This window comes from Pipra filicauda, unplaced genomic scaffold (genome assembly GCF_003945595.2).
Source record: "Pipra filicauda isolate LSUMZ 115617 unplaced genomic scaffold, ASM394559v2 scaffold314_size1190085_pilon, whole genome shotgun sequence".
NCBI classification, from domain to species: Eukaryota; Metazoa; Chordata; class Aves; order Passeriformes; family Pipridae; genus Pipra; species Pipra filicauda.
In genome coordinates, this window is record NW_024104437.1 from 1,040,728 (window position 1) to 1,068,067 (window position 27,340).

Below are 27,340 nucleotides of genomic sequence, written 5' to 3' on the forward strand. Positions count from 1 at the left end.
AAATTTTAAACACTTAAAAATTGCAAAATAATTACAAATGTCAGTCTACTGAGCAAAAACTATCTCGAAATAAGGAAGAAAAAGACAGTTTTCCCCACTTCCAGACCTTTTTGTCACAACACCGTAGGTATCTGGTGTACTAGTAGTTCTTGTACAACTTAACTGCCACCAATCCACCAGTCTTGAGGATTTGTTCAAGAAACTGATGGATGCGTATTTATGACACATTTAGGCTGAATCCACACTTCGGTCAGAGTCAGAAATGTAACATCTTGGCATATGACAGCGACAAATAACTTGCAAAAAAAATTGTCAAAGTCAGTCCAGTTTTCATTACATTAATACTTTCTTTGCTGCAGGAAATTACTGTACCATCACATAACAAGGGTACAAAGACGCATAATCCTTCCACCTTCAGCAGCTTCCTATAGCATAGGGTTTAAGTAGACGTGAGGGATAACAGGAAAGGGTATGTATTGTATCTGTTCTCCAAAATGTCATCCATATGTGCAATCAATGCAGAAACTTTCAGTGTAAGCACAACAAAACTGTGTACCTCACCCTAGACCATGACAACCTCCAAATGCGTGGGGCAATTCAGCAACACCACAATAACAGGCCAGTTGGGAGTGTGTACAAACACCCTGAATCCAGAGTGTCTGTCTATAAAGTATCCAAAACCAGGATGAAGTAGGACACAGGTGGGATTAACTTTCCAGTCTGATGCTGGAAGGGGGTAGTGGTTTTTGTTTATTTTAAAACAAAAAAGTGGTTATAGGTCCAGGTAAACTTCTTCTCAAGAGCGACTCTGACTTATCTAGGAGAGATGACCACACTACAGTCTGCTCTACCTAGACAGTCTATCTCCAAAGTCAATCAAATTTTGACATTCTGAATGTGATGCTGACATTCTCAGTGCAACATTCGAGTGAAGACTTTTACAGAGCATGTCCTTCGCCCCAAATAGTGATGAATTAGACACTGGTCCTACCTCCCTCCCACACACCAGATTTAAAGTTTCTCAGGGTAGTCAAAACCCAACAGCTCTGATGCAACAGGAACAGACACCAAAGTAACAGCATCCCCAGGAGTGGCATGTGGAAGCCTAGAAGAAATTATCTAAATGCAAGTTGAGACTTTTTCCACAAAGAACACCCCAAAGGCAAGAGGTTTTATTGCATGTTAATCAGGCAGCTAAAAGGAACACAAGCCATACTTTTTCATGGCCACACAAGAGGGGCTGGATGAGTCACTATTGGTTGTAACTTTGTGGCTCTTGAGCTTCAGTGCTTGTGTCTCAATTGATATAACAGTCTGAAACAGTGAAAAGTGCCCTGTGACAAGCATTCACAGGAAAAGCTGCATAGCAAATCCACGTGAGGTACAATTCATACAAATAAACAGCATGAGGATCTAAACAGGCATGAGGTAAGGCTCTGTCCTTGAAGAATATTTAGGGGTTTTAACCATATCAATTCTCCTGAAATATTCCATCATCTATTACTCCCCACAGTCTTTACCATTCCCTTGCTTGTGACTTCACAGTATGTGGAATGAAGCATTAAGATCCATGGAGAATGTATTTCACTTTTGTTTCTGCTCAGCACTAGAGAAAAGAGAGGGGAAACAACCCAAATTCTCCCCCTTCTTCCTTCACAAGATGCAAAACCCTTCCTCTTTTCCCACGCCTTGGAACACATTTCCTTGAAGTCAGTGTTTGTTTTCGAAGCAATTCATAAGAGGTGGAAAAAAATGCACCACAACTGAAACAGGAAACACTGAGCTTTCACTCCAACAGAAGTAAACTAGAATTTCCTACCTGCTAGTCCCCCACTAACAAAGCTGCCATAAATAAAGACACAGGAGAATAATCTTAGAGCCTTATTAAAAGCTTATTAAAGCCTTTTAATAAATCTGCACATACACACCCTGCCCCCCCAAAAAGAATCTGCTACAGCCATTATGTCCTGCCTTCCAAAAAGGCTTTTAACAGCCATGTCTTGCCAATTTAACTAAAACACAAATCCTGCCCTGTAACTTTCACTGAGAATGACTTTAAGCTGAAAAGCTGGAGCCTAACAACTGCTCTGGGTAAAAAGCATAGCTGTTTGTGCAGTCAAGAAATACTGCAAATGAGATCTGGTTTGGGGTCCAAATTACCTCACTGAAACATGTCTAGAGCTCAAAGGTGCTGTTCCTTTCAGCTGTGTGACATTCTTGGGCATACAGTTGAATTGCTATGCAATGACATGAGTTTAGTGTCTAATATGCAATTCCAATAAAAATATTCCAATTTTATCTTTCCCCAGAAGTCTAACTTGTTTTTCAGAAGCAAGCTTGAACCTTGCACAGAAACATCTTTAGTGATTTTCATAGTTTAGAACCCCCACTATTCAATAGGCAAGATTAGGATACTGCTAATACAGTTATGTTAGTTCATGACTGGCAAGTAAAACACCCACAAGGTTTTAATGACTATTCCCCCTCCAAAAACCCCACTATCTAACGAATACAAACCCCAACATTTTTGACAAGTGTTGGATCAGTACTTCCATGCAGCAACACATACACAGGGAATATATAAGACTGTAAAGAGAAAGATAAAGTAGCAAATAGAAAATACATTTCTACTATCTGGAGAAAACACGATTACAACTATTTTCACCCCTTCTTTGAGGCTGTGTCTGGAAGCCAAGGAATGTGCTAGTTATAAAGAGGCCATTTATGACAGAGTTCAATAGCATTTTAAGAGCCAGAAAGAAGTAGCCTCATTAAAGATAGAAACTTGTACTAAGATTTCAACTGTAATAACCCCAGCTAATAACCAGCACAATATTTGTGAAGATACAAAGGAGTTTTGTGTACTAATTGTTTACATTTGCAATATCTGTCAATTTTTGCCTAACAAACGTGTCCCCAACAGTTAAAAAGCACACACCTTTCAAGCACAATTATGGTTTCAAAAACAGATAGAACAGGGAATCCAATGGCAAACAAAATTATCGTAATTCTGGAAGAAAAAGCTGTAAAGCAACTATTGAGAGGAAACCAAAGCAGCAACAGCTAGTACAGAAGCAATAAATCTAGACAACCAGTTATTCACACACATGACTTCAGATTATTTCCCTCCACTGAAGTTCTTGCATTAATGGCTGAACGTTCAAGAGTTGGAAGTAGCACTGCTAAATGTTCAAGTGCTAGAACGATACAAACTCTACTATTTAATTTGCTTCTACTGAATTAAAAAAGGCCCCTAAATCTTCTCCATATATTCTATATTGTATGCAGTTCTCTTCCACAAAATAACACAGGCATATACACAGTGTTACAGATTTAGTATCACCATAAAGAGTATATATTATAGTATTAATATAATATTACCACTCAAGGTATTACAGTATTACCACTCAAAGAGAATGTTTCTTACTTTCCTCATATTTTGTTCAACAAGTCACTTCAAGAAAAGGAAAAGGTTGTGATGTTTCTCCAATAAAACCATTTCAAATATATTGCTTGACATACTATTAACACTTCGAGTTCCATGGTAACCTTAATCCCAGGTATTCTCAGGCCCGCAAAAGAAAGTTATCTCTTCTGCAGCCCTGTATCATGATTTCATTAGAACACCCAAGGACAAGAATACTACAGTGAAGTTACCAAAAAAGAAATTAAAATACTGTTTTAATCAAACAGTTTGAAGTTTAGCCTTTTTAAAATCACGAACAATCCTGAGGAAATTTTTAATTCTGAAGACTCACAAAAGCTTGTACCACACCAAAGGATCAAGTAACAAATGTTTAGTGTACATCTTCTTAAAGCCAGTGTTGAGAACCTATATCCCTAATACTTCTAAAATAAAGCCTTTATATAAATTTATTTTGTACACCAAAACTGCAGTTCAAATTTTAAATTCTTTTCCAAATATTTGTAGGATGCCTTTATGATATTTATAATGTATCTATTTCTGCAGTTCTTCTATTTTGAAAAGCAGAGAAACATTTACCTCCTATGAAGTATATACTCAATCATCTAAAGGTTTTTAAGTACCCTGCAGGTTACATTTGTTACACAGCTAATGTGCGAAATACAGTCCTTCTGCAGTGCCAAATTTCAACAAATAGAAAGCACTCAAGTCAACCGGTAAAATGAATCTGGTTCAGGCAAGTGCCTTGTCAATCAAGCTGCTGATATATTTAAAATAACCCTCAGCTGCCATGGCTTTAAAAAGCTGAATATTTACAATCCAGAATGTTAAAGTTGATGGCTTGTTTGGTAAACAATTGCACAGGTTTTTATCTGATATACAAACAACTTTATTCAACACCTCCGGGTTCTGGATGACAGATTTACTTCCAGGTATTTCAGAAACACACCGGAACACCTTCAGATCCCACCTCAAGATTCTTATCTATAATTCTCATCTATGTGGAATATGTGACTCCACTTCCTTTCTTGGAAAAGGAAGCTGTTCTAATCTGAGCTTCAAGTAAGTATTTGATATGGTGCCAATTCAAAAGAAGAGTATGTGAATTTCTACAAGAATTCAGGCGAGACTGGTCTCTTTAGTTTGTTTTTACAAGGAAAAAATTGTTTTTAAATAAAATCATCTGACTGAAGGGATTTCACAAGCAGAGTTTCTCAAAAAAACTTCCCAGGCCAAGCAGGCATTTTCCTTCATGACCTCGCCAGTAAAGCAGTGCACACTAACAGACATTTGATGAGAAACTGGAAAACAGTAAGAGATGAAGATGAGAATATAACACTCATCAAGCAGATGGACTTTCAGGGTAAAGGAAATAAGAATAAACCTCAACAAATGCCAAATAAAGTTATACACTAGAAGCTGACAATGAAGAAAACATAAATGCATATTATTACAAATAATAAGTGGCAACTCATAAGTGTTTCTAGTAGTCACCAAGAAAATAAAGACAGAATAGTTACCAATAACCTGTACTCAGTAATAAGTCCAGCATTCTGGGAAACTTCTAGAGATGAGACAATATAAATTCCCAACAGATGACAGGACATAAACTAATTTTTTTCTTTCTTCTTAATAACAGGTCACTTAAAGTTGTGATTTTTCTTTTTTGATGGATTGAATGTTCTCAATTTTCTTTGTGGTCTGAAATTAGTAAGACTGATTCAACCTGAAATTACTGAAATTTTCCTCTTAAGACAGAAACATTCATATTCTACTTTATCTATTGCTTGCATTGCTTAAGTGTCCCTTAGCACACAAGAAGTGAGCTTTTACATTTTGTTTTCTGGTACTTCATATAAAACATGAACTCTTTTTTATGTCAGTGGTTTAGGTTGTGACAGCCTGGTTTTATTTGGCAATACTTTCAATGTAAACAAAGAATGCTAGCAAACATTAGCATCTTTAAGAAAAAAAAAATCAATATTTATTCTGGACAAGGAAGCAATATTTTCCTTTTTAAAAGAGTCCCTGAACATTTAAGTCTAATGCTCTCATCCTAAGCACTGTCAGTCGATACGTTCTATCTCGCACCATATTAAAGGGGCCTGAAAGGCTTGATTTGGTGTTAAGCCTGATTTAAGTTCCTTGAAACTGTCTCATTTTAACCTCCTTTACAAAGTTACCAGATGGCCAACAAATCCAAACCCAGTACATTATTGTTTAATGAACACTAGTGCAGAATAATTTAAAGACTTGAGAGATCAAACAATAATCTGCAGCAATACTTAAGCATGGCATCTCCTGCTGTCAAGCTTTAGGCAGTGTTTATTTTCTCTGATAACAAAATGTGGATTTTATTACTAAAGAACTGAAATGTCTATTTTTGTCTTTAAAGAAATACTAACATTTTGATTAATATTTTCAGAAAGTTTGATTTCTAAGCATTGTTCCCTGTCTAGGAACATTCCTGGAAAAACTGTGGTTTTGTTAAAACTTCTTCTGATACTTGGTTCCCAGTTAAACTAACAGATGTCCTGGACAAGCTGCAAAGCAGCTACTAGTGGTTATTAGGTATCAAGTTTCATTGAAAGAACAGGCACAGAACTGAATTCAACTTAGAGGCACCGTCTGTCTCAGAGGTGAGAAGCTGGAACACCTGCTGAGAGTTGTGGTAGTTCAGCCCAGAGAAGAGAAGGCTCCAAGGAGACCTTGGAGCAGCCAATAAGAGAGATGGAGAGCGACTTTGTCTACAGAGACATGTAGCCATAGGCCATGTGGTAATGGCTTCAAAGTGAAAAGAGGGCAGGTTAACTTAGATGTTAGGACGAAACATTTTACTGAGAGACATGGGAACAGTTTGCCCAAAGACGCTGTGGATGCCCCATCCTTCGAAGAGTTCCAAGGCCACAAGATTGGGTGGGGTTTTGAACAAGATGATGTCCCTGCCCATGGCAGAGGGGCTGGAACTAGACGATCTTTAAGGTCCCTTCCAATCCAAACCACTCTATGATTTGCTTCTTGCTGTGCTACACAGGCAACTTACCTTCTTACCTTCTTCACAGGCTGGGAGGCCGACTGGGGAATGAAATAACTTAAATAATTTTATTACAAACATCTGAGGCTCATATGCAGGTAACGTGAATGAGCAAAAACTCCCAAAACTCAGCAACAAAACACAACTACTTTGACTGCAGAAACATTACTCCTTAAACTCCAGAAGTTACACAAAACTGACTGGGCTGCTTCATATTTTTTTTTCTTTGAAAGAACCCTGAGGTTCTAAACGAAAACAAAATTTAGGTAAAATTCTGTAAGAAAGATGGCCATTAAGCAGCAGTTCACTTGCCCAGTGTCAGTGGAACCCGCCCACTAGATGTCAGTGTCCTCTTGGGCAGAGGAAAACCTTGGATTCCCAACGGAAACTGGGCAGCTGGTAGTCCTTGGCTATCAGGACAACTGTACAGGAGGAAATTTTTATGAAGCATCCCTGGGCCACAAGAGAAACAGGACAGTAACAGTAACATTTGTGGGTAAGAGACAACAAACAAACATAGTCCTAGACACAAAGTTTTGCCAATAAGGTTAAGAGGCAAAACACTAAGAATTCTTTCATGCAACATTACTGATTAAAAGAACAGCAGATTGTTCAACAGAATGGTGAACACGGGTGATAAAAAGACTGAAAGATAAAGGTATCTCTGTTTCCTATTTCTTGAAATACCCCAAAACACAAACCAGCATTTTTGGATGAAAAGGAAAAAAAAAGAAGACACAAGAATGGTCTCTGCCTCTACTAAAATTTAAATCAGGCTTAAGGAAGCTTAGACTCGGAAGCAATAAAGTAAATTATTGCAGCACAGTGTGAAATCCTCCGTGACAGGCATGAAACACCACACCCTAAATAAAGGGCAGAGCAGAAGTCAAAGTTCAGGCACATTAAGTGCCTGTTGTCAGAAGAAATGGGTAGGTCTTTCTATTCTTCTGCATTACATCTAGATATTAAGGTAAACTATAAGTTTTGAATAGAATATTTCAGTTGGAAGAAACCTGAAGTGATCATCTACTGTCTGACTGTCTGACTCCTTCAAGGGTGTCTAAATTTGAGTCTAAAAGGAGAATACTGATACAAAAGGAATCAAACTTGACTGCAGGACCACATACTTGTAAACTAATGCCACCCCCACAAATTACGTGTGGCTGATGGGCAAGGGAATGCCAAAGGGGAGGCAGCATCATGCTTATGAAAGCAGACAGACAAACAAGAGGAAGGTGAGGAAAAGCAAGCTGAGTTTTTATAATATATTTTAATGCACCCAGGATTATTTAAGACCTATACTATCAAGGAAACAATCACTGTATGGCAGCACACACAAGAAACCTAATGGTTCTTGAGGAGGAGACTGGGAAAGCTATGAAGCTGAAATTAAGTATTTCAAAGGGGTAAAAAGTACAGATTTCTCTTTTTAAAGATGTCAGATCAATTTGCCAGAGAATCTTTCACTCCATCCCTGGTAAGAAAAACACCTTGAAGCCAATTTGAGCTGGCTAAATGTCCTCAAGAACTACATGTAGTTTCTGCACACTTACATCTGTTATCCTTGCCAGACAGGAAAAGGCTAAAAAAAAATTCACCACAACTTTTTCCTTTAGAAATAGGAACTTAAAAAAAAAGAAAAAAAGAAAATGAGGAAGTTGAATTATAGGAAATTATACAGAGCTAAAAAAGTAAAACATTTGCAAGCAGGCCAAAGCCTGCTGACATGTGCCAAGTAGCAGTACCTGCTGATCTCCTGACCAGGGATGGATTCTGGTGCCCTGTGCTCATCAAGCCACTGCTACCATGTACAGTCTGAGCTTCTACTCAGAATCTGCCACTGAGAAGGACTGGGAGGATGGCTCTGTTTCATTTCTGACATTCTTTCAGTATCCACCAGTCAAAATAAAATATTAGACTAGGTGCACATGACACATTACACCATTCTGATACTCTGAACAAACTAAATGTATCATGTGATCCTAAAATTTATCTATTTATCTTCCTCCCCAGTTAATAATATACCTATTGCACTGTGTACAGCAGATGGTATTGCACTGCCTGAAATGCATAAAAAACATGTTACTGCTGTGTCCCAACTACCACAACTGCAGTTATGATCACTTTAGCTGTTCATTGTTTTATAACCAAGTTATTTTTAAGGGACTGTTTGTCTTCTACCCATGTGCTATTTGCTTGAACAAGTCTCAGACAGTTTTACCCTTTTGCTCTCTTGCTGCAAATCCAAAGCAATCTCAAGAAAACTGCCCTCAATACAGAAATAACTCCAGGTTTTATTTCCCATGTGAATATATGCACTGCAAGACACTGTGCTTGCTGCTCCATCTCTTTTCAAGGTAATTTTTTTGATAATTTTAATGAACAAGTGGTTCTTGAACCTCAACAAAGGCAACAACGGGAGCACTCTGACCAAACTCCAACTTTTCCGCATTTCCTGTAAGCCTTACACCACACTACACCTTTACACAAGCCTTACACCACACTACACCTTTACACAAGCCTTACACCACACTACACCTTTACACAAGCCTTACACCACACTACACCTTTACACAAGCCTTACACCACACTACACCTTTACACAAGCCTTACACCACACTACACCTTTACACAAGCCTTACACTTTTACACCACACCCTCATCTTACACTTTTACACCACACCCTCATCTACCATGCTGACACTATTGGTTGGTCAAATACAGGCATACTCAGCACCAACATAACTCATCTGTAGATTCATCTACTCATCTTCTTCCCCAGTTATTAATACACCTATTGTACCATGTGTAGCAGATTCCAATTTCAACACCACCACAAAACAAAACACCCCAAAATGTTTAAAACATTTTGAGATCCTTTCCAGGAAGTGCAAGGCAATACCATTCATATTATTCCATAGTCCCAAACACCACAATTATTAAAATTCAGCTAATTTACGGTTTTCAGGTAAAAAAACCATCACCTCAGCACACAAGTAGTCTTTACAAAGCAATACTTCTTTCATGGTTTATTGATTATGATTTCATGATTATTAATTACATACTTAAATGTTTAGATCCCATCCCAATCCTCTAAGTTACAAATGCTAAAGGGTTAGCAAGACTAAACAGATCTTATTTTAAGTATTCAGTAAAAATAGGAAAAAGCAGCAAAAGTAGATTAGAGACTTTTCCACCTTGTAGAGAAAGGCAAGTAACCACTTTGGATACAATTCTAAGGCATACTTCAGATTTTAGAAAAACTTTCCCTCCAGCTAAAACTGGAAGTGCATAAACCTACTCATCTGCTTCCTTCCATCATATATTGCAGAATCGAAAAATGGAATACAGCAAAGACAGGTTTTGATGATCTACATGAATAGAAGATATGGATAGAGGGGTTCCTTTCTTTGTAGCGTTAGGATTTTTTAAGTTTGGTGTGAGCCATGCTTCATCAATGCAAGTCTGTTCAACTTCTGGTACTATGAACACAAGGACAGAAGTTCATATCCACCCCTATTGCCAAGGGTCAGCTGGTTTGTTTTTACTGTGCCGGAGGCAATAGTTAACATCAATAACAACAGCTATTTATATATACAGATTTTTCTCTAGCTGTTGCATCAATTTTAACAGTTTTCCACCTCTTAGCTTTTTATTCCAATTCTGTTTGCTTTAATCTTATTTTCTAAGCCACTAATCTCCCTTATTGCCATTCCTTCCTCATATGTCTGTACAGTACTCTGCTACTGACATTGGCTGCAGCCCACACTTCCCCATCTAGGAAGGGGAAAGCTGCTCAACATAATCAAATATTCCTCTTTTCTCTTGTTTACACATAAATTAAAAAAAAATTCTGAGCTGTGGTCAAATTCACATTCTAATTCTGGAAAACCAGAAACCATTTCAGCAAAGCCACAGAATTAACAACATGACTGTGACAGTGGAGGCACCAGAGGAGCAGCAGCCACTGGATCAGCATCACAAAGCCCCACTGCCTGCAGAGACCAGGGTCAGGTCTTGTGTGACTGTAAAATACTGAGGACAGTTATGGCACAAGCAGAACTTCTTCCATATTTGTATTGTCTCTTCCAACTCAGTACATTGCCCAGCACACATTACTCACAGAGAGCAGCAGGCTGCTAACCTGCACACAAATAAACCATGAACACCTTCCTGGTTTAGCTCGCTAAAATGCAATGTAATCTCCACAAACTCCTCTTTTTGAACAGCTTCCTCCTAACCTTTACTTTGCTGCCTTCTCCTTCAAAATGGTTTTTCACCTCCCTAAAGACACATTACACTTTATAGCATTTTACTCAGTACTGAACTTACATTTCCATTATCCAAAAGTGTCCAATTTTAGATCTCTCTTTGTGAAACCGCTAGTCACAGCTCTTCAGAATGACAAAGTAAGTAGATAAAACACAAGAAACAAGGAAAGTTGCATTACCAAAGTTACTTCCTCCGATCTATCAAAGCTACTCTTGGGAAAGGTTAGATAGAGAGAATGGAATCAAAAAAATTTAAAAAATAAGATAGGAAATACTAAAAGCAAAGTGTGAATTTCATTTTTATATAAAACATAGAACAACTGGGAAAAGTAAGGCTACATAGTACTGAACAACTTAAAAGGAACAGGTTGTTCTGCTGCTTACAGCCATGAAAACTATGTGACTTGCTTGTGTAGAAACAGATGTGCCTCTAGTCAGAAAAACCCCCAAACTTCTAAGCTACTACAGGTGTTGGGAACTGCCTATTGTAGTGTATTTAACTAGGAAACAGGCTAGATATTGTGTAAAATTTGGACTGGGGAGAAACAATTACCCTTTCCAAATATCAGAACTCCCCACACTTACTATGAGGAGAATTATTTGAGCACAGTAAGTAGGACTCAAACCAAGTTTCTCAATCTTATTTTCCCTTGGTGGAAGTGACAGCATTCCAAACAAAATCCATACCTTTAAAAGATCTCAGTTAATTTTCAACACGTCAGTCAAGTTTAATCTCAGCCCCAATGTCTTCTGCAGTTTGACTTTAAGGAACAATAGCATTTTTCTAAAGCAATACTGTCTTAAATCCTTGCACTGTGCCTTCTCTTAAAGGTTACCTTCTTCTCATTCCCAGTTTGTAGCATTGTGCATCAGTATTCCACTGGGTAACCAGAACAGCTATTAATGCTAATAAGCCCAGGCAGGAATACACATTTGTTCCAAAGAGACAGTAACTGCATGACAAGTAATAGGATGAGACATACAGGACTGCTAAGTCCTGGCTTTAAAATGCAAAATACAGAAACACATACTCTACAGCCAAAGTGAATTAATTCACAGGAGCAGTGAAGTATCACAAGGTCTTATCAGGATGCAAGTGCTTCTTACAGATGCATTACAGTGAATAGTACAGGATGTGAGCATGCTCAAGTACAGTACTTACTGCAAGATTGCATCATGGCCCCACTGCTATTCCCTCTGAATACTGACTGCATTCCTTGTACCTGCCAGGACCCAGCATTTATTTCTAAATATTCCAATTAGGCTTTAGTATCCATGAATCTCTGTAATAATCAAGCTTAGACAACACCTCAACACTACAGTTCCTCTTGTGAGGAGAGGGATCCATAAGCAATATTACCTGGTCCAATAAAAATCCTGGAATATTAATCCTGCTGAAATGAACAAATCATAACAGGAAAATTCATAAGGAACACTGCATGAAGATTCTTACAAAGACCATTTAAACTAGTCTGGTTAAACCTCATTATCCTGCTTCACAAGCTTCTTGCTTCATTGTCCATTGTCATTAAAAACCAGTGATTAGCAGAGCCAGGTAACATTTATAAACTTAACTTTCTAAGAAGATAACAAAGTCAATAAAATGTGTGGCTAAGCTATTCTGTTCTGAATTTAAAGCCAAACCCAAAAAGACCAGCCAGTTCTACTATTATCATTGAATTCAGAAAAAAGGCAAAAAAACCCTCTCATGTGCCTTCTTAAACTCAACCACTGATCACTCAGTGCTCACACAGCTTAAGAGTAGCAAACTACACTACAGACAACCATTTACCCTCAGTTCATTAAATCCATGACAACCTCTATAAAGCTAATGCTTCTTCTGAAGAGTTTCTAGTCTAAAAGCGAGGCAAATACAAAGCTGAAGAAATATATGAAACTTATTCACATGGTTTGCCCCTCATCATCCAATGGCTTCTGTCCTCCAAAACCAGTAAAAGCCAAAGGTTTAAAATCATACGGAAACCATTCTAGCAGCATAGGGATAAGGTAGCACAAGCACAGGAGTAAAGGTGAGGGTAGAAAGGAAAAAAAAATTAGTAAAATCCAACCACAACATAAAGAGAGAAGTAAAATTAAAACATTCAAGACAGATCAGAGCTGATACGAACACAAAATACATGTCGCAATTTGCATAAGATCTGACAGAAGTACTATGCCCAGTGGAAAACTACACACTTCGTAGGATGATTCAACTTCTAGCTGACATAAATGCAGAATTCCTGAAGGATATCTTGTTTATACAATGTCCAGAAGCTAGATCCAACAAGCTGAAGACAAATCAAAGACAGGAGTATGAACACAAAAGGAAGCTCGCATGAGCAAGCATTTCTGTCTTTTCCTCTGCAAAAATCCTTCCTCCATGGCCTTTGAGATACTCTTAAAATTCACAACATACCTAGCATAAGCAAAGTTCCCCAACTGTCTTCTAAAGGTTTTCTCAAACCCAGCTTATAAACTAAAAGACTTTATGTGCTTAACTTTCCACACAACATGACAATCATATACCTATTAAACCTACTAACCACAGGAAGGAGAGGAGGTTGTGATCTCCATCCAAACAAATCTTCAGTTCAAGCATATGAAGTTGGTAAGCTACTATGGTGGGTTGGCCCTGGCTGGATGCCAGGTGCCCACTCAAGCCATTCCATGCCCCCCTTCACAACTGGATAGGGGAGAGAAAAATATAATGAAAGGCTCATGAGTTGAGAGGAGAACTGCGAGAGATCACTCACCGATGGCCACCGCAGGCAAAACAGACTCGACGTGGGCATATTAATTGAATCTACTAACAATTAAAATCAGAGCAGGGTAATAACAAGTAAACCAAATCTTAAAAAAAACCCAACACAAAAACCAAAAAAACCAAACACCTTTCCCCTACCCCTGACTCCTTCCCAGGCTCTACCTCCTCCCCGCCAGCAGTACAGGGAGATGGGGAATGGGGGTGACAGTCAGTTCATCACATGTTTTTCCTGCCACTGTTCAGGGAGACGAGTCCTTCCCCTGCTTCAATGTGGGCTCCCTCCCAAAGGAAACAGTCCTCCATGAACTTCTCCAACCTGAGTCCTTTCCATGGGCTACAGTTCTTCACAAACTGCTCCAGCGTGGGTCCCTTTCCACGGGGTGCAGTCCTTCAGGAACAGACTGATCCAGTGAGAGTCTCCCACAGGGTCACAAGTCCTGCCAGCAAATCTGCTCCAGCATAGGCTCCTCCCTGCCAGGAGCCTTTTCCAGGGTAGGCTTCCCACAGGGTCACAGCCTTCTTTGGGCATCCACCTGCTCTGCCAAGGGGGTCCTCCACAGGCTGCATGTGGATCTCTGCACCCCCACAGCCCTGCACGGGCTGCAGGGGCACAGCTGCCACACCATGGGCTGCAAGGGAATCTCCTCTCCAGCTCCTGAAGCACTTCCTGCCCCTCCTCCTTAGCTGACCTGGGTGTCTGCGGGGCTGTTTCACATATTCTTTCTCCTCTCTTCTCTGAGCACAATTACATTTGTGCAATAACCTTTTTTTTTTCCTTCTTAACTATGTGATCCCACAGGTGATACCACTGTCACAGATGGGCTCGGCCTTGGCCAGCAGTGGTTCCATCTTGGAGCCAGGTGGCATTGGCTGTGTTGAACATGGGGGAAGCTTCTGGCAGCTTCTCACAGAAGCCACCCCTGTAGCCCCTCCACCTCCTACCAAAACCTGGCTACACAAACCCAATATAGCTACATTCCTACAAAAAGAACATTTCACCTTCTCAGTTGTTACCAATAAATGGCAAATTCCACACTAACAAGAATCTGTTAGCAGGGAAAGGAGGGAAAAGAAACACATACATCTCGTAAGTGAATACTGTCTGCTGTGCCTTGGAATAGTTTGCATGGGACATCTGAACATCTAAACCTTCAGTACAAGATCTGGGAAAGTCTTGACTTCAGGATCAAGTTCTGGAGGTTTTAAAGTGGTAAGTATTACAATGATCCCATAAAATGTAAAGCAAAATGCAATAAGAGAAGAAATTAATTTTTGCATTTGTTTACTGAAGTCAATTCCACTTCCTCCCTACCACGCCTAACAAGACCCTTTATCTGACTAAAATCATGGTCATTTTCTGTTCAAAGGTTCTGTCTCTAGAAATAAATCAGTTCAATACTTAATTATATCCCTTCACTGCATTCCCTTTTTATTTCATTGCTGCTTTTCTCACTTCTAAACACCTTCTGGCCTCAAGCACATTGAATATAACTGGAAGTTACCTTCATCCATGAGAGCTAAAAACACCATTGCTGAGGTTTTCATATCCACATACTTTCTTCATGGGATGATCATATTGCCTTACTGTACCAGACAGGGAATATTTTTTCTATGAATACAGGAAGGGAAGCCCATCATATATGCTGTAAGACTGGAGAAACAGGATGCTGGCTTCATTTTCACACAATCACCAATTTAAACAGTGCTAATGCTTTTTAAATTGCTGTGCCAGAAAGATACGTTGCTATAGCTTTGCACCGAAAATACTACAGTTTTTAATCATGTATAAGGTACCAAATGCAAGCTCTCATTCAGGCTATTCCATGCTAGAATTAGTTGTGGAATTAGCATTTTAGAAGCAAATATTCTTTCTCTGTAGGAAATCACAGTAATTTATGGCAACAGCTTGCTGACTTCAGGATACACACATTTTTTCAGTGTTATTGGTCTCTCAATTTAAATAATTTATTAACAGGCTACAGACTTATGTAATTTCTAAGAAATACAACTAGGCTTCTCTCTGCCACGGTTTCACCTGCTCTTTTCAGAACAACAGGGAGTTGACATCTCAGATAACTTGCAGGCTGCATTTTCACCATAAGAAAAGGGAAAATAAATGAAAGTTTAAATTCCATCATCTTAATCAAAATATTAAGAAAACATGTGGCACCAGTCGAAGAAGCAATTGTAGCAGTGTTACTACAGAATTCCAGGGCAACTCCCATGGCAGTTCTATGGAATAGCCTCTGGAAAAGTTCTTCTGTTTATAAGGAAAATACAAAAGGTTGTGCAGCTTTAATGACAACCTATTTCAGGGCGTTCAGTTTGAAAAGCAGATTCGCGTCCAAAGCTTTAAGTGAGAAATGTCAGTGTTTCACTTCTGTAGCAAAAGAGCTGTTAAAAGAAACAATGTACATTCCTCCCTTCTGGGCCTAGTCTTCCTGAAGTAGAAGAAACAGAAAAATAAAGCACCTATAAAACACCACATTTCTTTACTAAAATAAATCCCCGTGAGTGCCTGTAGTACTTGCCAAGTCCTTTCTACCTGCCCACAATGTCATTTTTTTTCCATTAACATTTATATTCACTTGTATGTCCTTAACGTCACAGTTTTGTTTATGCAAAGTCAAAGAAAATGAGATAAAATTAATTTTACATTATAATTTGGTCATAATAAAACTTCTCACAGTTTTGTACAACCACCTAAACTACTGAAAATTGAAGTCTTAGAAGAAACTGTCAAATACTTGGAGCTATCTGGGGACACTCACAGTATCTAAGACGTTATTTCCTTCCTTTAGCAGTTTGTGCAATAGGGGTGCTGCCTTATAGACAATTCATAATTAATTCATCTCTGCAGGAATTCTCAGTTTCTTGAAGCAGTTCAACTAACCTACATATGCCCTTCCCTCCAGAACACTGTTTCATTTTCCAGCTTTATTTTGAGCTAAATGTTTCCCTTGAGTACTCCTACTGGACAACTGTATTCATTTCAATTAACAATTACCTATTTGCCAAAATTATCAGAATATACATGAGGGAGTAACAAATAACAAGTAACAAATAACAAAAGTATAGCTTCCAGTTGTAATCCTGCTTCCCATGCTTGATGGTAAAGATTCAAGTAGAAAATAAAGGAAGAATTAAGATTTATTTTCTACATGTGTAAAAAGCAGTAAAAAAAAAGCTATGCACTGCAAAAAATATGTAGGACATGATACAATTACCACTGAGACATCTCCATGATTAGTTTTACTCACTCATAGTGCAGCCAGTCATCAACTTCAAACCCAGCCTATCCACAGCCTAAGTGCAGTGCACTATTCCTATCACTTAGTTTTCTCTGTTATTCCTATCACTTGTTTTTCTTTGTCTGTTCTGCTTTCTATGTTAATCAATCTCTCAGTTTTGTGCAGTGAGACCACACAAATACTGGACAATTAATCCAACAAAAAAATTTGTCTAAGTAGGAAGCTATACTCAGGTACCATTCATGCTACCAGAACACTGAATGCCTTGAGGAAAAAAGACACTGTTCCATCACAAGGTTATGCATTACAGAGTCAAATACAGTCAAATAAGAAGTGAAACATTTAGGACAGAGTGGAACACCATTCAGGCTTCTCAAGAGCAGCGCAGTTTCCACAACAATCAGTCATTTAAACACGATGCATAATCTACACTGGCAAGTACTCTGAACACTTAGACAGGAAACCCACGAAGCATCCTTTCAGTTTGGAAGCCAGTTGTTCAAAGATAGTTGTGTCCTCCAAGAACTATCAGAGGAATAAAAATAATGCCATACTAATGTAAAGGAAGATAAGATGTATTTAAAAATATAATCAACAATGGAAAACAGTATGAAAACTCTGGAAGAACAGCCCCCTGAAACTCTCAAATGTGACAAGTAGTTGGAAATCATGCCTAAAGTCCAGGCAAAACCTGCATGCACTAGAACAGAGAACCAGTCTAGTTCAGCACAGGAAATGGGTTTCTCATCCATGATATTAACCACATAGCAAATATGAAAGATAGCAAGGACAGCAACAACAGCAGAGTTCTGACTGCCCAACCTCAATTAAAGCAGGAATACAAGACAACGCCTCTTATGTGCCACACTCTTTTCAGCCTCTCTTTGACTGTTCTTTATTAGCTGTCCAGAAGAACAAGTCTTGGCCCCTTGTTCCCACTGCAGGCTGGTTGCACAGCTGAAAGACGGTCATCTACCTCTTCAGAACCCAAGAAAAAGCCTCTCTCAAATCTCACTGATCCATATAGAAGCTGTTTTTCCCGTAATCACGAAGAGTACAAAACATCTGCGTGTTTTCAGAAGAAAAACAAAAAGCAGATGTCATCCACATGAGGCAGCAAGAAGGACAAGACAGCAGGACAGACAAATGCAGTGAGATGCAAAATTTTTCAAGAGGACACCACTGTACTCAGACCTTAGAAAAACAAACAAATCCAGCTACACCTTATAAAGCTACATAAGAAGGAAGTTAATATAAAAGAGGTTTGTTTGAAAATTACAAGTTCAGTGTCATAAATAAAGAGATTAAAGTAGTACCTACGTTCTTTAAAGCAATATGGTTTTAACTAAGTTAACTTCCCCTTAGAGACTGATGCTTTCCAACCCATGACTTTATGCACCAAAAATCACAGCTAAGATCAAACAATTAAAACTTATACATTTCAGTAACATTTAGGAATCAAGGCCTGCTCTTCAACATGAAAAAGATGAAGAGTATAGCCCTTCTGCCAAAAATAAAGGAACTTAAGTTATATGGATACCCTTATGAACACTTACCAACTGTGTCAGGATTTCTCCAAATCATAGCAAATTAAAAATTGAACAAGCCAACTGATTCATACAGCACTTAAAACTTTCAGTTTACTGATGTAGTGGCCCTTGGCACATTTCTAACACTAGGCAATTCAATTCTTTTTGCAGGACTAAGGCAGCTCAGAAGTAAAACTACTGTAAAAAATTACTGTCAGAAGCATTATGGTAGGATTTCCTTCAAATTATTGATGCTTCCTTCTAGAAATCTGAATGAATGAAACACGTTTCTTTATTTGCTTTTGTTCCTAATGATATATGTAGCCCAGGAGGCAACAATACTCATAGCTTCAGTCCTCTCATAATAGCTAGATATTTTCCCCCACTGAAGTAACTGCCTACATCACCTTGCCACATTTTACAGCTGATAATTCAATTCTTCTAGGCTTTTCTTTCACAAGACGCTTCCATTAGGGCAATATTGCCTTTAAGTCATCCCATAAATTAACACCAATAAAATTACCTTTTAAAGAAATTAAAAATATTGGCTTGTAGGAGGACAGATAGGAGGAAAAATTAGGTCAACTAAACTAGGTCATCCATTTATACCTCTATTTATCTGGTACCTTTTGGGAAGCATATTTCTCTACTTGATCTTTTTAGCTGTGTAAGAATTTTTTCACTCTAAAGCTGATGACAAAAGGGTAGCTAGAACAAGGCCCTCAGGGACACAAGCAGTAACTTTCCTACGCAAACTTGATAGTGACTGAAACATCCCGACATGAGTATTCAGAGATCCTTTAAAACAACAGTGTTCGACCCAGAATGACAGACCTAAAGCCTGACAGACTTGACTGTGCCCTTCTGCTCTTACAACTCTCGACTTATCTTGCAACACTCTCAGCTTCCCTACTAAAGCTGCTGGCTTTGCGCTGGTGTTGTCTCAACGTTGTTGGATCTGAACACAATTTGGTTTCTAGAAGATGCAGAGGGACTCCAGACAGAACTCAAACACAGAGCCACTCTCTGGGGCTACAGGTTCTGGATCAAAAACTCCACAGCTGTACCATAGGGCTCTTCTTTCATAAACACATTCTGACTGCTCAAATTTGAACAAACAATTCATGAGTTAAGTTTATATTAGCAAGTTTTTTTTGTCAGATGAAGCAGGAAAACAAAGAGCTTAATCTCTCTGCAACATTCACGTGCTAGTTAACAGAAATAGAAATGCATGTCCATGCTTCACTGAGGGCAAACACACATAGCTTAGTTATCCGAGCCTGTGGTGGCATAACTGTAGCAATTGTGGAGTACAATAGCCCGAGGAAAACACTAGGATGCAAACGCAGTGCTTTTTAACAGCACAAAAAGCTCCTGCTCTACCCAATTAACTTGTCCTTTACTCAGTTCCATATCTGACCTTTAACACTGATGACCCTCTCTAAATATAAGACCAAGAAAAAAAAACATTATCTACCTTCTGATTTCAGTTCTACAAATGCATACTCAAGGTACTACTAACAAGTGCATTACTATTTTCCCCATGCCAAATGTTCTACTTACTAAGCCCACCACAGTAAAACTGTAGCAGTACACAAAGCAAAATCCACGAATCTTAAATAGTAACAGTGAAGAAAATCAAACAGATTTTCTGTTTATTACAAATCAATGGCTTTAAGATTAATATAAAAGCCTCAGACTCTTGTTGTGCTCAAGATTAAAAAATGTATACACATTAGATAATCTGAATATCTGCTTAACCTTTCCCTGCTTGCCGATAACTTCTATTCAGCTATAATAGCATCAAGGAAAAATACCTTGAACCTATTGCAGTTTTAAAGTAACTGTGTACACTCCAAAGCAAGCAATTAGTTCTACAGCATTTCTACAGCATCAATCACACATATATGCAGACATACAACCATGCAAATACAAGTATATAAGCTTGCACATAGCGCTACAGATCTAAAGATTAGGGTCTAGGGTTGATGAACTATGGTCACATGAGACATATCCATATATAGGTATCTATTGATATGTATCTATCTATCTATATATGTATAACTAAATACAGCAAAAGGCACTGTAGGATTGAGATAAGAATAAAAATGAAGTATGTATCTGACACGCTATTTAAATTATTTGGAGTGCATGTAGTATGCCCATGAGGTGGAAGGTCGAGATTACCTTTTGCTCCTCCTGAATGATTCTATAACATTCTGCAATATCCATACACAACCCTTTGCTCCATAAGAACAGTAGAATTACACACTGCTGTCTTTGGAAACTGAGCAAACAGAACTTATTACCACACAAGCTTTTTGACACAACCCAGAGCATTGCCTAATTGACTTGGTTTAGTTTCATGTGCCTGAAAGAACTGCAGTTTTAGGCAGAGTTTGTGAGTTCTTACACCCGAGGGTCACTGCAGCAGCTTTGTGGCTGTATTCAGCTGCTTCTATGAAAATTCAGTGGCATCTTTGAAACAACAGAAACAGCACTCATTTCCTCAGAAGGGGACAAAACCACTGAACATTTAAGCTGAATGGTTGTTCATGTAAAGTTGTATTTTCGCATAACATTTAATGAACAGTATTTCACAAAATTCCAGAAGCCTCTGAAGTTCAGGTTTACTGAAATGACTATTTGGTCACATTGCTCCATCCAGATTTAGTCCATGTCAAAGAAGCTTTATGAATGGCCTGGATGACTATCACCACACACAATGAAGTAATGTGTTGGTGTGCGCCCCCCACATACAAATTAACAGCATCTAGCTGAAATACAGCTAATGGAAACAAAACTTGAAAAATACATCAACACTCAAACTTAAGCATAAGCAGTGCCAGCAGAAGTCAAGGAAAAAGTACCTGGATGTACTGCAACCATAGTAGCAAAATCCTATTCTATATTATTTTAGCAAAAAGCCCACTTGTCCCTGTATCCACATATACCTGATTACTGACAAGGCACAGAGACGTGCCTGTCCTGTTTTCAGACTACCCACTTCATTTAATCCTAACTGTGCACACTCAAAGTACTGAAGTGATCTACTAGTAAGTCCTGCTTACTTCCTAGTGCAAGCAAATTAAATATATTAGATTTCCAGTAACGAACTTGCCATTGGTGCCCAGATTACAGAATTTATCTCATCATCGGAGTGGGGAGTGGGTAATAATCGATTTTCCACCTTCCAAGGCGGAAGCTGTTTCCAGGTATGTCAGTGGCATTATTAAATAGTAGTCTTAGTCATCTACACTCTGGACTTTCAATAGCAATCAGCCAGGCTTATCAGCCTACCTGTGTACACCTCTAGCTTCTCTACACTCTCCTCCAGCACTCCCTGGCACCCATCAAGTACTTTCAGTTCATTCACCCAGGCCTATATACAACTCTTTAAGCCTATTACTCAACAAATTCAAAAGCAATAAAAAACATAAAAATAAAGAATCATTTTATCATTTGTGTTCTCCCCCTCTACCATCTGTATTTCAGATTCCATTTTGACTTGGAAATGAAGCGATGAGTAACAGCAATTCCTATTCCACAAACTTGCCAGTGCTTAGCAGCAACAGTACATCCTGCACTTAAATGAGAAAATACAACTTCCTCCCTTCCCACTCCAAAAATAATCTACTAATTCTCTAAAGAAAACAGAATACTGAAACTTATATCCCCTTCACCTCCTTTATTCTCCCCTTTCAATCCTTTTAAAGAGCACATAAACATGGCTCTGTTAAGACAACCAAACACACCTCAAAACACACACCCCCAAAACAAAATACCCCAATATGTTCATAGTGAAAAAAAAACAAAAATCAGCAATTATTATTCTTGTCACCACACTAATCTATGTCTGCTTTACTATATAAAGGTGAATATTAAGGCTGAAGATCAGCATCTTAGTTTCCTGCTTTCCCTTTAATTTACAATACAAAAATCAAATATAAAAGTCTGAAATACAAAGTGTTAAGAGGACAAAAGAAATTTTGAACACAATTATCTCTGGAACATTTAACACTGTTTCAGGTTATAACATCCTTCTCCTGAAATGCCTTGCCCATTAGTTCCTGTTTTCCTACTTTTAGCAGCATTCTCTTTCCTTGCTGTTGTAGGAAAGCAACGGGAAAACTCACTGCCTATACAGTTGAAAGCTACAGAAACAACATGCTGTCAAATAGAGAAATTGAAACAAAAGCTATTTTACCATGCAGAGGTGCCACTACTTCAAAGAAAAGATGACAAAAAAGATGGTATAGTATACCATTTGACTATAACAAAGCTAAAACATTAGGATATTTATCAGATGTGAAATGGTAGAAGTGGGTTAGGAAATCTAGTACAAAGTATTAAATATAAAGGTTATTAAAAATTCCCGCATTTTGCACTAGTCTAGGCCACCCTTTCTGTAAAGTACATGTAATTAACACGAAGAAGACAGACCCATCAGTACAAGGCAAGAAGTCAATTTGTGTTAAAGAGCAATTATATTACTAAAACTATCAGTTAATTAAACGCTTCTGTCAGAGTATGTAACCTTTAAGCCTTCATGTGAAGACTTAGAAGGGTCCTATCACTCCAACGCCGTCCTTCATTGTACATATTTCCCTCTTCCTTTCCCACACGCTCAGATGTTTCAGCAGCATACTTTCAGTATTTGCAAAATCCTGCCCAAAGAGCGTGGCCGATTTCCCACGGGCTCCCTCCCCACCCTGGATGAACTCGTTACTTCCCAAAGTCCACTCCACTTCCTCTTCCACCCCTGGACCTGCCAGCGCTCCCAACGCCCCTCCGCCTTGTCTTGCACAACATCCGCGGCCTCCTCCCCACATTTCAGACAATCCCTGATGCGACATTTACATTGAGAATTTTTTTTTTTTGTTCCAAGACCACTAGCACAGACTGACAGCTTAAAGAGCTAACGATGTGGTTTTAATCCTAAAGAGAGAGGGATAATAAAATAAGCTACAAAGACACACGAATACGAAGGGCACTGCCCCACTCTCCTTCGGCTCTCCTGGGGGTCAAACTGCATTTTGATATTAAGTATTTAAACGATATTGAAAAGTGCCAGCGACATCTGCCCAATCAAAATTATTGTTCGCAGCTCAGACTACCTATTCAAAAGATAAATCTACCGAGATATTTTAAAAGCCCGATTAAACAGCCAAAATAAACCAGGAAAAGCGCTAATTCTCCAATAGAATTTTTCCCCGAGCGCACACGTTAACCAAAGGCTGACGGTGAACTGATCTGGAAGGAAGAAAGGACGAGGGATACAGGCAGGGCTGCGATGGGGGATGGGAGCGAAGGGAGATGTTAGGGAAGGAAAGATGAATATTCCTCCAAGGACTATCAATACATTTAACACATCTCCTCGGAAAGAAATCTCAAGCAGGCAGCTAGAGGGGTAGATAAAGGGGAAAGGAGAGAAGGAGCGCTCGATTATCCCCAGTTGACATTAGGCACGGCAGCCCTGCAGAGAAAAGGGGCTGCGAGGGCGAGGAAGCGCTCTCGCAGCCCCCCCCCCCTTTCTACCCCCCCGAGCCAGCTCTGTCTCCTTTATGTGCTCAGAGGAGGAGCGGGGCGGGGGGGCGAGGAGCCTCCCGGTTAATTTGGCAAGAGCCGGTCACCCACCGCCTCCCCGGGCGCGGGGAAGGGCCAGGGCCGCGGTGACAAACCTCCCACGGGAGGGGGGGACAGGAAGGAGGGCGAATCCAGGCGGACACACTCCCTCCCTCCCTCCCCCCGCCGAGCCCAGCAGCGCTGGGGGGCACAAGGAGCCGGCCGAGCCCCGGGCACACAATAGCAGGTCACCCCCGGAGGAGCGATGCTCGCCCAGCCCGGCACCCCTGGCCCGCCGGGGGATGGGGAGGGTTCCGCGGGTCGCCCTCCCCGTCCCGGGGGGCGCCGGAGCCGCGCCCGCACCGCCCGCGCCGCCGCCCCTCACCATGAAGTCGCTGGCGAAGTTGTCCTCCCCATTGTGGTCCGTGTCCTTCATGGCCTGGACGCGCTTAATGAATTTCCTCAGGATCTCCTCCTGGCTCATCCTGCCCTGCCGGCCGCCCTGCGGAGCGGGGAGCCCCGGCCGCCCGCCCGCTCCCTCTCCGCCCGGAGCCCCCTCCGCCGCACGACCCGTCACCCGGCTGCCTTCCTTGCCTTGCCCTGCCCTGCCTCGCCTGTCCCCCGCCCAGGCCTGCCCGCGGCCTGCTGGCTGCGCTCCCGGCCCGCTCACGGCCGCCCGGCCGCCCGCTCCATCCTGCCCTGCCCTCCCTCCGCCCGACCCTCCCCGGAGCCGCCGCCGACACGGACACGACACGCTCCCTCCTCCGCCCCCCGCGCACGCGCGGCGCGAGCCCCGCCCGCGGCCCTGACCCCGCCCCGCCGCGCCAGCGACCCGCCCCTGCCGCACGCCCATTGGCTCTCCCGACCGCCGCTGCGCCCGACTGGCGGCCACGCTCACCAATCACTGCACGGCCCGGCCGCGGGGGAACGCCCGGTGCGCTCCGCGCCTCGCCGCGGCCCGTCGCCCCCCCTCGCTTCCCGCTGATGGGACCGCCCGAAGAGCGCCTCATGGAGTGCTGGAAGGGACCACTAGCCGGGCGGGGGGGAGGCTGAGCGGAGCGGAGTGGAGTGCGGTGCCCTCTGTCCGGAGCACAATGGGCGGCGGTGGGTGCTCTGCAGCGGCATGTCGGGACGTGTAGTCGCAACAGCGCCGCGTCCCAGCGCTGCGGGGCTGGGGGCTCACACAGCGTCCCACTGGAACGCCTGGAGCGGGAGGGTTCCCACCCCATGTGGGGAGCCCGGAGCCGCTGGAAGCGCCCGGGGGTCCCTGCGGGGGCGGTGCCCGAGGTGGTGAACGCGAGACAGCGGGAAGATGGCGGGACGGGACGGGACGGGGCAGGGGATGAGGACGGATACTTGGCCGGGGACCGCTCCCCGCATGTGTGTTTGTATGTCTGTCAAGTATAGATATAGATATAAATATGCACATGTATATATTAAGTACTTATATGTATGTACATGTATATTATTTATTAATTATAATTATTTCTGTGTGTATGTAAGTATATATAATCTGTATGTATATATAAGTATATGTAGTTCTATATATGTACTTATATATATAGGTGTATATATAAGTATAGATACAGGTATAGATACACCACGGGCCTTCCTGCCAGAACATCGTTTAAAATTTCTCCCTTACGTGGTGCTGGATGATTTGGCAGTGTGCTATTTTGTTCTTTATTTATGTAGAAAAGTTGAACATCTTCATGTTTGGTGTCCTGAGGACATTTGTAACTTCTGCTTCAGCAATGCAAAGCAATTTTAGAGGTGTGTGTATTTATAGCCCTATAGGTTAGTAAATATACTAAGTGAAGTCTATTTTAAAGTATAGTTTTGTTGGGGAAGAACTACACAGCCTTGAGTGATGCAGTTGATCCAATAAGACTTTGTCACACTGACAAATGATAAAGGTCCATGCTAAGAAGCATAACCTGGTTAAGGCACTCCTCCCAAATACCCATTCTCGAATGCTCATTCCCACCTGCTGGAGTGTGTTGCTCTTGCAGTCACACCAACACAACCCCTTATTGGACAGTACATCGAACGGGCTCAGGGAATCGACTCAGCTGCAACATAAACCCACAGAAAGTCATTGTGTTTTCTTCTCAGATCATTCAATTAATTTGGCTGTGTTATGAAAAGAAACCTACAAAAAGCTTGGTCTTCCTGTGTTGCTGTAAGATGTCAGTGGTTTAGATGACAGCCAAAGGTTACCACTTCCACATCAGAATTAGCACAATGGCACGTTACCACCCTCGGCCCAATTCAGTGCCCATCAGCTCACCGTCTTCGGAGTGGAGGCAGGTTTTGAGCTATGACATGGGACCCTGAACTGTAGCTGCAGGTGCATGGACACACATTTCCTTCTCCTGCATCTGCTACAGACAGAGTCATCTCTGGCAGAGGGGCAGGTTGGAAAATTGAGAGGCTAAGCATTTTCACATGACTTGCTGCAGACTGACTTGAGCATCTTGTAATAGGGTTGTGTTTTTTAGCAGTTGATGTTCATGGACCCTAATTTACAGCAGATAAAAGGACACATTAAGGAACTGGAAAAGGGCATCAGTTCTTCTGTGCTGAGGTTTATTGAAGCCTGAGCACTCCACACAAGCACCACAGCTATCAAAGCTCAGTCTCCTTTCCATGTCCTTCGCACCAGCCTCCATAATAAGCTGATCAATCAGCCTCGAAGACCCACAAAGATGCCTGCTTTTCTTGCTTTAATCCCTCTCCTCTTTTCCTTCTCTAAGCCTCCTTTTCTACAATACCAAAAAGCAGCATTAGAGAGAAATGCAGGAGAGAGAGAGAGGGAGGGCTCAGAGATCACCAAGGACATCTGGGGCTTGGATCATCAGATAGTCTTTCCATGTCACCTTTCTTGATTTCCATCTGCTTTAGGAAGGTTGCTGTTTGCTCAGTAGCTGTCCTGACAAAAAACTGCTCCCAGTGCCAGATGGCAGGTAACTTTAGAAAAGTGATACTTGGGACTAAGCAAACAATTAATGAAGTCTTGAATGTTGTATGGTTTTCTTCGTTTATTCACTCAACTGAGTTACAGAGGAGGAAAGGAAAGATCATGATTTATTGCATTTGAATCTGATGTCGTTATTGCCTGACATGGAAAAGACCCAGTTATCAGCCTTGTTCATGATCTGTTGTAATAAACTGCTGTAGACTAGCAAGTTTAACAGCAACCTTTCATTTGGGTTAACTGATAAGAAGGTTATATAGTCTCAGAAGAAAAAAAAAGCCCCCAAACTAGGCATGTGTCACTAGCCAAAACAAAGAAATAGCGGGGTGGAGGACTGTGCCTGGCATTGTTTGCACATGCACGTGCCTGCGAGAGCTGCCAGACAGTCCTGAGCACAAACCCAACAGCACCAGTTTTATCTCCTGCAGGCCTGCAAATGCTGCATGAGGTTCTCATCTCTGTGCTATGAACACAGACACCTAAACCTTCAGCAGCAAAAATAGCATTTTAACCAAGACTTTTGAT

The 27,340-nt window shown here is 40.9% G+C and overlaps 1 protein-coding gene across 1 annotated transcript in view; it reads right to left on the reverse strand.

Annotated features, from left to right (window-relative positions):
• Positions 1-24,512, reverse strand: part of PTPN12 (protein tyrosine phosphatase non-receptor type 12) — a 70,136-nt gene extending 45,624 nt beyond the window's left edge. Inside the window, exon 1 of the mRNA XM_027730018.2 lies at positions 24,224-24,512. Coding sequence (XP_027585819.2) covers positions 24,224-24,322 — 99 coding nt within the window. The 5' untranslated portion in view covers positions 24,323-24,512. The remainder of the gene's footprint in view (positions 1-24,223) is intronic.
• Positions 24,513-27,340: the final 2,828 nt, after the last annotated feature.